This window comes from Aethalodelphis obliquidens, unplaced genomic scaffold (assembly GCF_003676395.1).
Source record: "Aethalodelphis obliquidens isolate GAN/ISIS:26980383/991018 unplaced genomic scaffold, ASM367639v1 scaffold5, whole genome shotgun sequence".
Classification (NCBI taxonomy): domain Eukaryota; kingdom Metazoa; phylum Chordata; class Mammalia; order Artiodactyla; family Delphinidae; genus Aethalodelphis; species Aethalodelphis obliquidens.
Genome location: NW_020837949.1, coordinates 40,275,082 through 40,293,658, shown reverse-complemented (window position 1 = coordinate 40,293,658; position 18,577 = coordinate 40,275,082). Strand labels below are relative to the sequence as shown.

The window sequence follows — 18,577 nt, the reverse complement described above, 5'->3', positions numbered from 1 at the left end:
TAGACACAAAGGTAAATTTAGAGTATGTAAACAAGCATTACATTTGGAGCAAAACAAAAGAGGTAAGATGGACAGGGAGGTAAGGGATGAAATTACGGCTTTATATTTGCTGGTGAAGAAAGGCCACCCTGAGCCTAGAGCAAGCGAGGGAAGAAGCTCCCTGGCTAACTGGGGAGCAGATTCCCTGGAAACGAAGAGGCAAGTATAGACATACCTTGGAGGTATTATAGGTTTGGTTCCAAACCACTGCACTAAAGTGAATATCAAAATAAAGTGAGTCACAAATTTTTTGGTTTCTCAGTGCATATAAAAGTTATGTTTACACTATACTGCAGTCTATTAAGTGTGCAAAACAATGTCATCTTTAATTAAAAAACACTCCACTGCTAAAAAATGCTGACCAGCATCTGAGGCTTCACCAGCATCTAGGCCTAATCTTTTTGTTGGTGGAGGGTCTTGCCTCGATGTTGATGGCTTCTGACTGATCAGGGTAGTGCTGCTGAAGGTTGGGGTGACTGTGATAATTTCTTAAAATGAGACAACAATGAAATTGGCCCCATTGATTGATTCTTCCTTTCATGAATGATTTCTCTGTACCATGCAATGCTGTCTGATAGCATTTCACTCACAGCAGAACTTCTTTCAAAATTGGAGTCAGTTCTATCAAACCCTGCCACTGCTTTATCAATTAAGTTTATGTAATATTCTAAATCCTATATTGCCTTTTCAATAATCTTCACAGCATCTTCATCAGGAATAGATTCCACCTCAAGAAACTACTTTCTTTGCTCATCCATAAGAAGTAACTCCTCATCTGCTAAAGTTTTATCATGAGATTGTAGCAATTCAGTCACATCTTCAGGCTCCATGTCTAATTCTAGTTCTCCTGTTGATTCCACCACATCTGCAGTTACTTCCTCCACTGAAGTCTTGAACCCCTCAAAGTCATGCATGAAGGCTGGAATCAGCTTCTTCCAAACTCCTGTTAATGTTGACATTTTGACCTCTTCCCATGAATCACAATGTTCTTAATGGTATCTAGCATGGCAAATCCTTTCCAGAAACTTTTCGGTTTACTTTGCCCAGATCCATCAGAGGAATCACTATCTATGGCAGCTATAGCCTCACAAAAATGTATTTCTTGAAGAACAGGACCTGAAAATGGAAATTACTTCTTAATCCATGGGCTGCAGAATGGATGTTGTGTTAGCACGCATGAAAAAAACATTAATCTCCATCAGAATTCTTGGGTGACCAGGTGCAGTGTCGATAAGCAGAAATATTTCGAAATGAACGTTTTTTTCTGAGCAGTAGATGTCAACAGTGAGCTTAAAATATTCAGGAGACCATGTTGTAAACGGATATGCTGCCATCCAGGATTTTTGTTCCATTTATAGAACACAGGCAGAGTCAACTTAGCATAATTCTGAAGGGCCCTAGGATTTTCATAATGGTAAATAAGCATTGGCTTCAACTTAAAATCACCAGCTGCATTAGCCCGTAACAAGAGAGTCAGCCTGTCCTTTGAAGTTTGAAGCCAGGCATTGACTTCTCCTCTCTAACTATGAAAGTCCTAGATGACATCTTCCAATAGAAGGCTATTCTGTCTACGCTGAAAATGTGTTGTTTGGTAGAGTCACCTTCATGGATTATCTGAGCTAAATCTTCTGGATAACCTGCTGCAGCTTCTACATCAGCACTTGCTGCTTCACCTTGCACGCTGATGTTACGGAGACGGCTTCTTGCCTTAAACCTCATGAAGCAAACGCTGCTAGCTTCAAACTTTTCTTCTGCAGCTTCCTCACCCTCGCAGCCTTCACAGAACTGAAGAAAGTTAGGGCCTTACTATGGATTAGGCTTTGGCTTAATAGAATGTTGTCGCTGGTTTAATCTTCTATCCAGACCACTAAAACTTTATTCATATCAGCAGTAAGGCTGTTTCACTTTCTTATCATATGTGTGTCCACTGGAGTTGTAGTTTTATTTCCTTCAAGAAGTTTTCCTTTGCATTTACAACTTGCTGTTTGGTGCAAGAGGCCTAGCTTTCAGCCTATCTTGACCTTCCACATGGCTTTCTCACCAAGCTTAGTCAACTCTAGCTTTTGATTTAATGTGAGAGACATGAGACTCTTCCTTTCACTTAAACACTTAGAGGGCATTGTAGGGTTATTAACTGGCCTAATTTCAATATTGTTGTGTCTCAGGGAATAGGGAGGCCCGAGGAGAGGAAAAGAGATGGGGGAATGGTCAGTCGGTGGAGCAGTCAGAACACACGTGTTTATCAAGTTCACCATCTTATACCGGTGCAGTTCGTGGTGCCCCCGAACAATTATAATAGTAACATCAAAGATCACTGGTCAGGGCTTCCCTGGTGGCACAGTGGTTGAGAATCTGCCTGCCAATGCAGGGGACGCGGGTTCAAGCCCTGGTCTGGGAGGATCCCACATGCCACGGAGCAACTGGGCCCGTGAGCCACAATTACTGAGCCTGTGCATCTGGAGCCTGTGCTCTGCAACAAGAGAGGCTGCAATAGTGAGAAGCCCGCACACCGCGATGAAGAGTGGCCCCCGCTCGCCGCAACTGGAGAAAGCCCTCGCACAGAAACGAAGACCCAACACAGCCAAAAATAAATAAATAAATTTTAAAAAGATCACTGATCACAGATGATCATGACAAATGTAATAATAATTAAAAAGCTTGAAATATTGCAAGAATTACCAAAATGTGACAAAGAAACACAGAGCGAACGGATGCTGTTCAATAGACTTGCTCAAATACAGGTTGCCACAAACCTTCAACTGGTAATAAAACACAATATCAATAAAATGAGGTATGCCTGTACCAGGACCAGAGGTTGGAATCACCTGGGATGTTCAAGGTAGACAGAATGTTATGAACTGATCCGTGTCCCCCAAAAATCTGTATGTTGAAGGTCTAACCCTCAGTCTCCCACGATGTGACTGTATTGGGAGACAGAGCTTTTAAAGAGGCAAGTAATTTAAAATGAGGCCATCAGCATGAAGCCCTAATTCAATATGACTGATGCCCCTATAAGATGAGAAAGAGACACCAGGGATGTGAGTGCACAGCAAGATGACCACGTGAGGACACAGCAAGTAGGCAGCTGTCTGCAAACCAAGGAGAGAGGCCTCAGGAGGAGCCAACCCTGCAGGCACCTTATCTCAAACTTCTAGTCTCCAGAACTGTTAAAGGATATATTTCTATTCTCTGAGCCACCCAGTCTATAGTGCTTTGTTATGGCAGCCCTAGCAAACTAATACTGAGGTTCATCAACTTGATAAAGAACACCTATAAAAACTCTACAGCTAACATCATACTTAATGGGGAAAAACTTGACTCTTTCCGCCTAATATCTGGATATTCCTTCTTACTATTCAACTGCTTATTGGAAGTCCTAGCTAATGCAATAAGATAAGAAAAGGATATAAAAAGTATAGAGATTGGGAAGGAAGAAATAAAATTATTGGTGCACAGATGACATGATTGTTTATCTAGAAAATTTCAAAGGAACAACAACAAAAAAACCTCCTGTAACTAACAGGCAATTATAGCAAGACTGTAGATTATTGGTTTCATTAAATCAAACAAAGTACTACATTAACGCAAGATGTTAATAATGTGGGAAACTGTGTGTGGGAGAGGGACAAAAGGGGATATGTGGGAACCCTCTGTACTTTCTGCTGAATTTTTCTGTAAACCTAAAACTGCTCTAAAAAATGATGTTCATTATTTAGAAATAATTTAAAAACCAGTGAGGTCTATAACACCTTCCAGTTTGAGACACACAGAAGAGAGGGGATTCCCAGAAATCTTTCCCGTCTTAAAGGGACAGGCAGATGTGAAGGACAGCTCTCTCGGAACTTCTGCTCTACAACATGGCACAGCAGTTACAGCAGAAAGGGGAGAAGCCACAGCAAACCTGCAGCACAGCAGCTACTGAGCCCTCCACAATGAAGGTAGAAAATGCACAATTAAAGGGGGAAGCTTGGTCAATGACAGCAGAAAGGAGGCAGCTTGTCACAGAGAAGGTACTCAATAAATATTTGTTTAACTAATTTAGTGAGACCAAAAAAATGGACAATGTGGACTGAGAAAGAATCAGTTTGGAGAAACAATGGGAAGATATTACTGGGTCTAAGATAGAGACCCCAGGATAGCCGCTGTTGACTAAGGGTTTTGCTGGTGCCCTAACGAGGGACAGTGTCATCCACACATAAGGCTGTCTGTAGTTTCTAACCTTGTAATTCACACTGGGCCTAGGTTTGCACTGTGTCAACTGCATATAGTTCATTCTATTGGTTGGTTACATTTTTTCTCAAGCAATCCATCAATGTGTTTTAAAGTCCCACTGTGCTTTAAAGCCCCACTGTGTTTTTTTTTTTTTTTTTTTAAGATGTTGGGGGTAGGAGTTTTTATTAATTAATTTATTCATTTTTGCTGTGTTGGGTCTTCATATCCGTGCGAGGGCTTTCTCTAGTTGCGGCAAGCGGGGGCCACTCTTCATCGCGGTGCGCGGGCCTCTCGCTATCGCGGCCTCTCTTGTTGCGGAGCACAAGCTCCAGACGCGCAGGCTCAGTAGTTGTGGCTCACGGGCCTAGTTGCTCCGCGGCATGTGGGATCCTCCCAGACCAGGGCTCGAACCCGTGTCCCCTGCATTAGCAGGCAGATTCTCAACCGCTGCGCCACCAGGGAAGCCCCCCACTGTGTTTTAAAGTTTAAAAAAACAGAAACAAAAAACCCTTCAGATAGCTAAGTAAAAAATTCTAAACCTAATACCCAGCTTGGGCTGGTAGCAAAGGAGAATGCAATAAGTAACTACCATGTTTTAGACCTGCTTCAGACTCCAGGTACTGAAGCCAGTACCAAACGAATTCAGATGGCGAGAACTCAGAGTACAAGCACTGTCATATCCAGCAATCATTAATGGATGTGCAACCTGCCTTCCCTCCCTCCGATGATGGATCTTCTGAGATAAAACCAAGCCCATGCTGAAAAATGATCTCATCCTGAGGCCTGAAGCGTTCCATTCAAATCACTGGTTTTCGAAGTCAGAAATTCTGCTTGCCAGCGCAATTAGTAAAAATCTAATCACATACATTCAGACTCTCAGGGGGTCCTGATTGTTTGGCAATAACACTTGGTTATTCACAATCAACAAAATTAATGCCACTATTTTTAAAACATGAAAGAAAACTACATAAAAACAAGCCTCCAGGGGCTTCCCTGGTGGCGCAGTGGTTGAGAGTCCGCCTGCCGATGCAGGGGACACAGGTTCGTGCCCCGGTCCGGGAAGATCCCACATGCCGCGGAACAGCTGGGCCCGTGAGCCGTGGCCGCTGGGCCTGCGTGTCCGGAGCCTGTGCTCCGCAACGGGAGAGGCCACAACAGTGAGAGGCCCGCGTACCGCAAAAAAAAAAAAAAAAAAACAAGCCTCCAAGCCGTGGACCTTGGTCAAAGAAAGAAAAAAAAATTAGAAGTAAAGAATAAAGTATTTAAATGAATTATTAGACAAAGATTCATTTTAAAGTCCCAGCAAGGCTTTGCCTTGAGGTCCTTGTTATTCTATGGATTCTGTGCTCCAGATCACCTAGAAGGAAAATGTCACTCAAACAAAAAAAACAAGGTTCCTTTACATGAAACTGTGTGTTTCACTGGCAACATATAATTTCATTTAAAAAGAATTAGGAGCAATTGCTGCTGAAGCCATTTCAGGGACAAGGGGAGGGAAGGATCTGTCAGCACTACGGGAACAAAAAAAATGATGTGCCACCAAGCTTTATTCCAATCATTTGCTTCATAGTTGAGTTTAATTACACATTACACACTGTCTCGTAATTATGTCGCTTGGGAAACTGCCAATTTCCCCCTTGAAATGTTAAAAGTGCCTTAATTTATTTTAAAGGCTCAGCATTGCCTCCATCACACCCCCCTTGGTACATGAGGGATACTTGGTTTCTGTCCCCCTTAAAGGGCAGCAAGAACTCCATTGTGTGGTCTGACACACAGCGCAGAGGGCTGACTGTGCTGAGAGCGCCAAGCACACTAGGCCTCTGTATTTATAATAATATCTGATGACTTTTTTTCTTTAATATTTACAACCAGAGAATTTGAGAAGCATGCCTAATCTTTTCCTCTACACTTGGGAGGTTGAAATTAAAGTCCTTTAGTCTCAGCAAGGGAACAAATACACAACACAAGATGAAGAACCTGCTCTCTGGGAGTTGACAACAAGGATGGAAGGACAGCAAACATTAAGTGCAGAAATATGAAACCCCCAGGAGAAGGGACAGTAATCAAGTCCAACTTTATGTGGAAAAGGAAAAGGCAAGTAAAAGAAGTTAAGCACCTACTGTGTGTTGACAATGCATTCAGAACTTCACAAAGGTCATCAATATCATGGCCACCAAGTCAAGCCCCTCAAGTACCAGGCAGATAACTAGGATTCATAAAGCAGCCAGACAGAATATAATAGGGAGTCCTGGGGTTCATGGTTATTTGGAAAGGGAGTTCAGGTAATTCAAATTCTCTTCCCTTTAAAAATACTGTGCCCGTATACTTAAATGGGTGAATCATGGTAGGTGAATTATATCTTAATAAAGCTTTTAAAAATAAAAATAATTAAAAAAATTAAAAAAATAAAAATACTGTGCCAGGTGAGCAAAATACATCCTTAGAACTTACTTGAACTGTGGCTGCAACCCCTATATGGATCTATGAACTCCTAAAATGCAGAGTGTGGACAGTGGAAGCAGACTTTTGTCTTAAATTCAGCTCTAGCACTTCCTTCGCTGTGGGTAATCCCTCCTGTGTGTCAGTTTCCTCATCCACAAAATGGAAATAATAACAGTGTCAACCTCACAGTGGTGCTGTGAGATATTAATGAAAGTGTTTAGCATACTTGTTATCTCACAGCAAGCTCTACGTTTGCTATTATAACTAGGTTTATGCCCTCTGACACAGGAAAAGTTGAAGAGTTTCCCTAGAATAACTTTGAACTTGAGGTGGGTCTCAATGGACAGAGAGATCTACATACCGGAAGAAGGGGGGTACCAAAGCTACCTTATCTTCCCACCTCTGGGAGCACTGAAGAGAAGATTACAAATAATGTATGTGAAATATTCAAAATACAGTAAAGACTTAAAATATGGAAGCTTTTCTCATGCTAAATCATCTCATAGCATTTTCTTGTCAGTACTGCCTCAAGAACAAGGCCTCTCATGTCCCAGCAGTGAGTTAGGGTCTAAACCATTATTTCTCCCAACTATTCGTAAAAAGTATTGTTTATTATGTACGCATCACGAGGAGGAAGAAAGGTTTTAAAATAGTGTAAACATACTTAAATTTTTTCATCTGTTTAAAAATGGCTACCATAAAAGAACCTTGAGAAAACAACTCAGGTACAAATAGCCGTCTTTCCCCATAATCTTATTTACTTGACATATTATAAATATTTCTGTTCTGATTTAGTATGATACTAAAAACACATGTGCCCTGGCTCACAACTGCATAAAACCATTGAAATAAATCTTGCTTTTGAAGGCGTTTCTATTTTCCCTTCTCAGGAAATTCATTCTCTTCTATCACAGTCACCCAGTCTGCAAATATATTCCAACTGGATGAGATGTTGACTGTAAATTTTGAGGGATGTTGAGGCAAAGAACTTCAGGGCACATAAAGAACAAGCCGTTTCCAGAATTTACTTTTAATTTTGTTACTAGAAGACTTGAGATCTTATAAATTGTGTAATTACTTCGGAGACAACCTCATTAAGGAAACACTGGGAGTTCCCTGGTCCCTAGCGGTTAGGATGCCAGGCTTTCACTGCCGTGGTTTGGGTTCAATCCCTTGTTGGGGAACTGAGATCCCATAAGCCGTGTGGTGTAGCCAAAACAAACAAACAAACAAACAAACAAACATTTTACTTATAACATAGCACCATACCAAATAAAATATACGAAAAGGGTCCAGTTTGTTCTTTTCCATATTGACTCAACATCAGAATATTTCTCTAAGAAGTAGTGCCACTGTTTAAAATTAGGTCCCTGGGGAAGGAAGCAAGTCCTAAGTGATTGTGATATGGTTAAACAGTATGATAATTTATAAAACAGTGAAATGTTTATCTGCTCAATATAGTGTAGAAAACTGCAAATAAATATCAAGTAAAACGGTTTTATGACTTGATAGATGTGCCAAGGACAGGTCACATTTAAAAATTCAGAAGAAAATTTTAAAAAACCCAAGGGGGAAAAAAGAAAACAAGATAAAACAAAACAAAATAACAACAAAAATTATACTCTCTTCCTTCGCTTGCTGTTCTATATTCTGTTACCTAAGAACTAGACCCTGCCGTTCTTATTGACCACCACTGCCCATATCTCACTGCCTACTAGAAACACCCACCTGGACAGTTGTCCCATGTGCATATAGTATTTGGATGTCTCCAAATGACCAACCCCTCAGACCCACAGATCTAGTTCATCAATGACACCACCATCCATCCACTCAAGCCAGTACCTCCCTTTTCCTTGGAGAGAGTCTAGTTTACCTTAGCTCCAAAATAATTCATTCAAACTGCTTCTCCCCAATGTCACAGCCACTAGCCTTATCAAGTTACCATCATTTCTCTCTAATTTCCCCAATTTTATTTTTGCTGCTAGTCTTGATTTCTCACATTTGTTTTCTGGCAGGAGAGTGATTTTTCTAAAATTAACTCTCATCGTCTTTACTTAAAATAGTTCAGAAATTCTTCACTGCCTTTGGGCTAAGGCACAAGCGAGCACCTTAGTACGGTGTGGAGGGTCCCTAATGAACTAGCCCACATTTGCCTCCCAAGCCATGATCATATTTGCCACTCCCTGTCTTAACCATGCTGTACTATTTGTGGTTCCTTGAACAAAGCACACACCTTTATGCCTCTGTTCACGTTTCCCTCTGCTTGGAGTACTCTCTCACATCCCCCTTCCCCTCACCTGATAACTAGTACTATCCAACAGGCCTTAGTGTAGATGCCACTTTTTTTTTTTTTTTTTTAAGGTATGCGGGCCTCTCACTCTTGTGGCCTCTCCCGTTGTGGAGCACAGCCTCCAGACGCGCAGGCTCAGCGGCCATGGCTCACGGGCCCAGCCGCTCCGCGGCATGTGGGATCCTCCCAGACCAGGGCACGAACCCGTGTCCCCTGCATCAGCAGGCGGACTCTCAACCACTGAGCCACCAGGGAAGCCCTAGATGCCACTTCTTGAAGGAAGTTTTACTGACCTGACTCCCACATCTGTGTTTATGAGTCTCCTCTGTGCCCCCAGTATCACTCCTGCCCAATCAAAATCCATTCTAAGTGGCTTGGAAAGGGCTGGCATTTAACTCTTCCTCCAACTACCCCTCCTTCCATCGCTAGACGGTAAAATCCTCAATGACAGGACAATGAGTGACTTGTTCTTGGGGAATCTCTATCCCCTCCCTCACTGCAGGCCATTTGATAGTTAGTCAGTAAACATGTGCAGCTTGGGTGCCTGAAAAAGAAAAAAGATCCACAGACAGAGTCGTGAGGATTATGTGCATTTGATGGGCAGGCAGAGGGAGAGAAACCCATCAGAGAGACTAAGAGAAGCAGCCAAGGAGAGAACCAAGACAGACGGCAAGGGCTGCAGGCAAAAAGGGAGAACCAGCCAATGGAAAGTGTCCAGCGTCAATGGCAGGACAAAGAAGACGAAGGAAGAGGAGAGGGCTCCCCATGTAGCAGAACAGCTTCTAGAAAGTGATGGGTGCAGTGTTGAAAAGTGAGCAGCAGGGGAGTTAGAACACGGGGTAAGAAGACAACTTGGAAAAATATACATTGTCTGAGGCAACAGGATAGCTGGAGGGCATGGGCGTGTCAAGGTCAAAGAGGGAATATGTGTGTGTGTGTGTGTGCGTGTTACAATTCCTTTTGAAAATCTCAACCATAAGTCTGACTGGCAAAGTGAAAAGTGAGACTATAGATTTAGGTACAGAATACGTGTTTATTGAATGAAAGATATAAATAATAAATGAATAACTGCATTCAGACAGGAAATTTACCTCATCAAAAAAAGGAAATTTTATCAAAATGTAAGCTTATTAAAAAACCAAGAGCCCATCTTTATGTTTCAGAAAAGACAACTCAGCTCATAGATCAAAATTTAATTAGCTGTCTGGGATGACCACTTTCATTGTCTCCATCACTATGTCACTACCACTGGGACATCTGTTTTCATAAGTCACCACAATGCTTCCTTGCAGAATGCCTCAGCTTTATATATGATCCCCTAACCCCATTCATTCATGTAAATAGCTTTAGCTTTCCATGCAGCATTTAATGGTCCCAAAGTCAGATGGGACACAGAACACATTGGGAAAGGAACACTTTCGAGAAAACATTCCTTTCTCAGTCTAACCAGAAAGAAAGTGCATGTGGACAAAAAAGTCCACACCTTTCTTTTCAAATAGGATTTTCTTTTTAAGTTCCCATCAGATATAAAGTTCTGTCAGGTTGCCATGGTATTAATTTCACTTACGACAGTTTAGAGAACACAGTGAAGAAAATGGGATTAAAATGTTAAATTACTCTTCTTGAGACGTATGCTTCTTATGCAGTTAACAATACATTCAGAATCAATACCCTCTACCTTTAGAAACATTCATCCACAAACATTAATCAGGTAATCAGGTAATGCTAAATTCAATTTCTGCTAGGCTTCTTCTTTTCACACTCAACTCTCCGAGGCTATACCACAAGGTACCTCAAAAATATTAAATTACTTACTGTGAGAGCAGATTACATTCCTAGGAAAAAAATCTTTGCAATAAATATATACACATATAAACCAAATTAAACTTTTATGAAAAAACAATTTTCTTATGGAAAATTGCATTTCTAATCAAATACCTGAGAAGCACATAACACCATTCAGAGAAATGCACAAAATCCTTCATATAATTAAAGTACAAATAATGTTTTAATATAAGTCAAAGCTTGTCAAATTGCATATATAGAAAAACAGATGAAGTTAAAATATAGTGCTTACAGGGAATTCAGGCCTGGCATGACTTTTTTTTCAAAGGGGTCATTACTGGGTAGGACAATTTTTCATGGTGCAGACTGTCCCATGTTTTAGAGGGCTGTGGCCAGTAGCACCGCAATGGGCATGATGACTACCGAAAAAACACGCCCACACATTTCCAAATGCTCCTTCAGGGACTAATGCTCCCTAGTTTGGAGAAGAAACTATAGCCCAGTCAAAAGGAATGGCCCCATTTGCATTACCAGGTAACAACAGTGCCAGGTTTTGAACCCTGGTCTCCAGAAAGCCAGTGTCAAGAGGGAGCCAACAGAGAATATCAGAGGTACAGGCCCATACCTTACTCTGATTTCAGCTTTACTCTTCCTGCATTAGGATATTCATTCATCGAATATTTCCTAAGCTTATATCTAGTCATCATTTTAACCACTTGCCAATGCCCTTATCCCATTTATTCATATCCTCCTTCATCTCAGTCGTGGATCTGTATCCCTCGCCCGACTGAACCTGGGCTCCTCTCCCTGGGGACAGGGGACAGGGGTCAGCACAAATCCAGGGCCTCCAGTGGAGCAGCCTTGACTCGCAGGCCTTCTCTGTCACTGTCCCTATGCTCCAATTCATTCGCACTTTGTCCTTCCCGCCCCTGCTCTGCATAGGCTGGTGGCCTTCTGTTTTCCTCAGCCCCACCCACAAAGGCATTGCCTTAGTAGCTGGAGTGTCACTAATCTGTTATGAAATGAGAGAAGGCATTTCTCGTCCCTCCCCGTCCCTCCCACACTTCTCTTTCTGTTTATCTGATTGTACCTCCAGCATTAGATTGAACAGAGCAGTGCTAGACAGAATCCTGGGCCTCTTTTCAAGAAGCCAAATAAGCCTAAGTGGTTTTCAGTAACGTTGGGATCATGCAGGTTTTTGGTAGATAGTTTGTCTCTCTTCTTTATTATTTAAGGCTAAGAGTTTTTGTCATAATCATATAAACTATATAAAATATTTTTCCAATATCTAATATATTTTTAAATGTCATGTGAAAAAATTAAAAGTTAAAAATCCCTATTTTGGTGCTCTTTAATTTCATTTAATTTTCATTTTTACTTTACTAAGTGACAAAAGCCAATCTCTGGGGCCACTCATCTAAAAGTAATCCCTCCATATCCATAAGTGTGAAATTCGAATTCAGTAAGAACCCTACAATAGCTGAAAGGGGCTGTGCGCTTACCCGAATGTAGGCATCCTGGTGGTGCTTGGCGAAGTAGAGCATATTGTCCAGAGCTAACATCCCAGGAGGTGTCTGGGTAAAGTCCATGGCAGGGTTGACATGATTCTGTGATTAAAACAAAATGTTTGATCAGGTTAATTCTTCAGCAGATTTCACCAACCGCCAGAGATCTGATTTCCCTCCAGAAGACCAAAGTACCACAAGGTAAGCTCCGAATAATCAAGTAGGATGACATTTGCTATCTCCATGTGAACCGATCAGGGTGGCAAAGAGGGCTTCCTTCTACAAGTAGAGCAAAACCAGCTTCTAGACCCAGGGTTGGGAAACTCAGCTGAAGATCGAAATATGGGATTATTCTTAGACATGTGACACTGCAGGAAAGGAAAATAATGTAAAAACTGTATTTTTACATTATTGGCTGTGCTTTAGCAGAACCAACAGCATTTGGGGAGAAAAACCTGGGATGAAGCCACATCTCTGCCATTTACCTTTTTTCACCTTAACTTCCTCATCCTCGTGTGTGAGGGTTAGGTATGGACACACCTGTCCATGGTGTTTGTGAACTTTCCAGACTTACACAGTCTGTAGGTCTCTGAGCACAGGCACTCTATAAAATTCAGAGGTCCACAGGGTGCTAACATCTGCCTACTTGCAGGGAGTGTTCTGGCCTTGTGGTCACCCACACTGTTCCAAGAACCACAAAGACAAACAATAGTTATAAATATGCCCAACAAATTCTCCATATGCTGGAGATCACTAAGTAAACACCACGAGACCCCTATTCAGGGCAGTAAACCACTCTCCACTGCTAATTGTCTAAAATGATGACCAAGATCTGTCCTGAAAATTCAGATCTAAATGGCTAATGATATAAGGGAAGTCATTCTTACATTCAAAAAATGGAAAAGTTAAAGAGATATTAAAGAAAACTGCTCTTATCTCATAATCTAGGTAATTTTTATGAAAGGACATATTTTTGTTTTCTTCCTGAATATTTCTTTTTTTTTTTTTTTTTACCAGTACGCGGGCCTCTCACTGTTGTGGCCTCTCCCGTTGTGGCGCACAGGCTCCGGACGCACAGGCTCAGCGGCCATGGCTCATGGGCCCAGCCGCTCCGCGGCACGTGGGATCTTCCCAGACCAGGGCACGAACCCGTGTCCCCTGCATCGGCAGGCGGACTCTCAACCACTGCACCACCAGGGAAGCCCCTGAATATTTCTTAATAAACAGCTTGGCTCTCTGATTTGGAAGGGAAATTTTGGTCAGCTGTAATTTTTTCTAATTTAAGTACAGGAAGGACATTTTGTTCACTTTTTCAAGGTTCAAACAACCCACACTTTTCTACATTATTCAAGAGTGCACAGAACCTGTCTTTTGCATGCTGATTTGAAATTTTTTTATGAGCTAATAAACAACACCTAAAATTATAGGACAGTGGTGCTGCCTACTGACCACAGTTCCACAATTTCCAGAGCCCTCCTGTCCATATCTGTAGAGCAAGTTGGGTCAGTGTAGTGACTCCGATACTTTATTTTAGCATTTTACCCTGATTTGCTTGTTAAGACGTTGGAACATTTTTAAAATACAAAAGTATACTACTTATGATAAGAAAGATATAGTTCATAAAATAAATATAATTGTAACAAAAATGAAAATCACTGGGCACATCAAATGCAGTGGGTTTCAGCTTTAATCTGATACTCATTGGTGTAAGAGGCTCAGGCCCGTATTCAATAGTGAGGGGAAAATCAAAATGCTGGAAATAAACGATCAGAGATGTAGTCTCAGAAGTAACTTGCAGTGAAAGATTTTATGATATTTTCAGTTCTTAAGAAAAGAATAGTGGAACTTCCCTCATTATGCATACATTTATTATTTTGACTTCGATACGTTCAATTTCCATGAACACAAGAAACATAAAAATGTTAGAATTTGCTGAGTACTTCTTGGGGTTAGCACTAGTTTGGGTTTCACATGTGTTACTTCATCTAATAGGTGGTGGTCACTATTGTTACCCCCATTTTATTTTATTATTTATTATTTGTTTTTTAATAATATGACCCCGTTTTATTTTATTTTTTTAATTCTGGAGTACAGTATTCCAACATGTTAAATGGTTATCTCTAGGTAGTGGAACTATGGGAGATTTTTATCTCATATTTTTTTCTTACCTGTAATTTTTATTGAAGTATATAGTTGATTTACAATATTATATTAATTTCAGGTATACAACATAGTGATTCAATATTTTTATAGCTTATATTCCATTTAAAGTTTTTATAAAATATTGGCTATATTGCCTGTGCTGTACAATATATCCTTGTAGCTCATTTATTTTATACATAGTAGTTTGCACCCCTATGCTGCCCCTCCCTGCTTCCCTCTCCCCACTGGTAACTACCAGTGTATTCTCTATATATCTGTGAGTCTGCATCTGTTTTGTTATACTCATTCGTTTTATTTTTCAGATTACACACATAAGTGATAGCATACAGTATTTGTCTTTCTCCATCTGACTTATTTCACTGAGCATAATACCTTCCAGGTCCATCCATGTAGTTGAAAATGGCAACATTTTATTCTTTTTAATGGCTGCATAGTATTCCACTGTGTGTGTGTGTGTGTGTGTGTGTGTGTGTGTGTGTGTGTACACACACACACACACACACACATACCCCACATCTTCATCCATTTATCTGTTGACGGCACTTTGATCGTTTCCATATCTTGGCTATGCTGCTATGAACACTGGGGTGCGTGTATCTTTTTGATTAGTGTTTTTGTTTTCTTCGGATATATACCCAGGAATGGAACTACTGGATCATACAGTAGTTCTATTTTTAGTTTTTGAAGGAAGCACCATACTGTTTTCCTCAGTGGCTGGATCAATTTTATTGGTGAGGAAACTGCAGTGCAGATGCGATAAGAAGCTTGCCCAGGACCTGGCAACTTGAATTTCGCAGAGCAGGCAATGTCTTGCTTGGACGATATGTTTCAGCGTGCTTTCGTCCATACCTTTTTCCTTACCACCAGTTTATAAGTTGAATGCATCTGTTTTAGTACTGCCAGCATTTAGACTTTATATAGCCTGAGAAAAATTGATTTGAGAAAAACGTAGGCTAATCAGTATTAGCTGCTACACAGCACGGTCCAGCCAACAAAGGAGAGTGTGCCAAATATAAGAGAGAAAAATATGACATTTATTTGAGAGCTATTTCTAGTGTTGGTCTATGAATCTATTCCAAAAATAAATACACAGAAAGGAAATCAAATGAGAAAAATTAGTTTCTCTGAATCTTGTTTGAACAACCCCCCAAAGCTATGTGTTAGTGAAGTTGACCAGGGAGAAGCCCCCCATGGGTTAAGCATCATCAGGCTTGTTTGAATTGTGCTCCCAGGATGCCCTGGAAGCCTCTTTGCATCAATCACACACCTCCTTAGGCACACAATGGGGGTATCAAATAGGGCACTGCTGCTTTCTAAGGTCTTACAGTTATGAAACGGTATAACACATTTTTAGAGTTCTTTTAAAGATCCATATGGCTATTTAGCAAATAGTCCTAATAAAGTAATGCCTGCTATGTGGCAGGTGTTATATAAAGCACCTTGCATATACTAACTTTTAATCCTCATAAAATTCCCACAAGACAGGTCCTATTATTTTCCTCTTTTGACAGAAGGAAACTGAGGCACTGAGCATCTGGGTAGCTTGCCCAGAGTTTCAGAGCCAGTATGTGGCAGAGCCAGAATTTGAACTCAGAGGACAGGCTTTTAACCAGGGTTTTAGGGTCAAGTTTTTGCTCAACCAGACACCACTGGGAATTTCACAAAGATGTCCAGTGCAGGTTCCCCATCGTTGTGGTTCTCCTCAATCAACATGCTTTGCTCAGGCAAAGTGGGTCTGCGATCCATCCTTTTCAATAAAGGCTATAATCTCTCCATCCCTCCCAGACATAACAAAGTCTCTCTCAAGTCCAACAAACCAGGTCCTATTGTCTCCAACAAATAGGCTTTTAATTAAACAAAAGCCAATTAGAAAATTGCCTTCGATTTTCTATGACTCGCTCTAAATTATGAAGTGTCACTGCGTTTTAGATGAAACATAATTTTTGCAGTTGTGGGTGAACTATATTCTTTTTTTCTGTCTCTCTCTTTTTTAACTCTGAGTATCATCTTCCCAGCCTCTCTCTCCTTGAAATGATTGTTTCCTTTTTCTCTTTTGGTTTTAACAGCCAGCGAAATAATTTTACAAGCATAGATTTTGATAACGGAAACAGTATAAGAATTACTTGCCAAAACATTTGAGAGCTTTCTGTACTGTTACAAAAATACTCTGAGAACCCAGCAAGGCCAACAGACCCCCGCTCCTTCCTTATTTATGAGATGCTCTGGATACAGATTTATTTTCTTTTCTTGTTCCATGTGATTTTTTCCCACCTGTCTTGAAATGGAAGCTGCAAGAGCTTTCATAAATGACTTGAAAATATCCCTTGTTTTACTGCAAAGCCTGCGTACCCCTGTACATCCTTCTGAAATGCCATTTGTTAGAGCCTGTAGAAGTGCTGCTCTGTGAATCACATCAGGCAGCTCTCAGCCCCTGGAGAAAGGAGGAGCGGCCACTTCCCTTTCCAAAGCACCAAGGTTTTTTCACTTTCAGAAAATGGTACCAACCAACTGAAGATAGCACTATTTATTTAAAGTGAGCATCCCATGGTGCTTTGTGACCACCTAGAGGGGTGGGATAGGGAGGGTGGGAGTGAGGGAGACGCAAGAGGGAAGAGATATGGGAATACGTGTATATGTATAATGGATTCACTTGGTTATAAAGCAGGAACTAACACACCATTGTAAAGCAATTGTACTCCAATAAAGGTGTAAATAAATAAATAAATAAAATAAAGTGAGCATCCTATATGGGGTTTGTGTATAGAGTTCCTAGAGATCTGTTTCTCTTCTGTTACACACATGCCAGTTTTTTACTTGAATTATTTCAATCGCACATTCAAGGTCTATGACAGAGACTCTTTCAACCTTCCAGAACCATACACTAAGGCCACTGGAGAGCTGAAGTGGACCTCAAATATAAACTAGGCTTGTCACCTTATTGTGAAGTTGAGAAAACTGAGTGCCTGGAGAACAGCGGTGCTCAAACTTGAGCAGGCATCCGAACTGAATCTCTGGGAGGGTTTGTTGAAGCACCAATTGCCAGCCCCACCCTCAGAGTCTCTAATTCAGGTGGGTTGGGGAGAGGCCTGAGAACCTGCATCTCTAACAAGTTCCCAAGTGATGCAGATGCCGCTGTCTGAGGACCACATTTTGAGACCCGCTGATGGCTGGAATGGCACATCTCACATAGCACGGGTTAATATCAAAGTAAGATCTAGAATCCAGATCCACTGATCGCTTGAATCCCGTGCACCTTCTACTATAACATGCTCTGAACTGACTGGTTCCAAAGGTCAATGCATTTTAAATATACTTGCTGTTCATCTGCTTTGTGCTTTGGCCTCTTATTGAGAAAACTGAAACGTCCTCATTCAGAAAAAGGAATTCTAATTTAGAAGCCTCTCACTTCTCCTACTGCTCAAATTTCTGACTAAAATAACATTACTAGTACCTCCACAGAGAAGGTAGGAAACTGTCATCAGTCAATATTTTCTAGTCTTGAATGATTCCTGGTTGGGGAAGCAGTGCTGGCACTAGCCTGAATGATTTGTAAATGATCTGTGTTTCTCAATTACCAATGCCATGCTAGTCCTTCATTAGTGTGGATAATAAAGAGATGATTACAATAATGCCTGCCAGATGGCATATCACAGGGAAAGCCTTGGAGGATTTAGGAGTTAATATTTGTGCTATACAAGTGCCTACATTTGCTGAACAAATACAGCATTAAAAGCAACCTTTAAAACAAATCACATTAAGTGAATATTCATTCAGTCTAGGAAAGGCCCTATCAAAGCTCTTTCTTTTTTTTTGCGATACGCGGGCCTCTCACTGCCATGGCCTCTCCCGTTGCAGAGCACAGGCTCTGGACGCGCAGGCTCAGCGGCCATGGCTCACGGGCCCAGCTGCTCCGCGGCACGTGGGATCTTCCCGGACCAGGGCACGAACCTGTGTCCCCTGAATCGGCAGGCGGACTCTCAACCACTGCGCCACCAGGGAAGCCCTCAAAGCTCTTTCTTGAGGCTGGTAGTTTAAGGTCATGTTCTCCAAGGGGAAGCAGGGTTTGATGGTTGCAGCAGATCCCTTGGGAGCTGTGCCACATTACACGTGCCTCCCACTCTTCCCCTCCCCACTCAGGAGA

The 18,577-nt window shown here is 41.3% G+C and overlaps 1 protein-coding gene across 1 annotated transcript in view; it reads right to left on the bottom strand.

Annotated features, from left to right (window-relative positions):
- Positions 1-18,577, bottom strand: part of ELMO1 (engulfment and cell motility 1) — a 551,203-nt gene that overhangs the window by 270,736 nt on the left and 261,890 nt on the right. Inside the window, exon 14 of the mRNA XM_027102174.1 lies at positions 12,271-12,375. Coding sequence (XP_026957975.1) covers positions 12,271-12,375 — 105 coding nt within the window. The remainder of the gene's footprint in view (positions 1-12,270; positions 12,376-18,577) is intronic.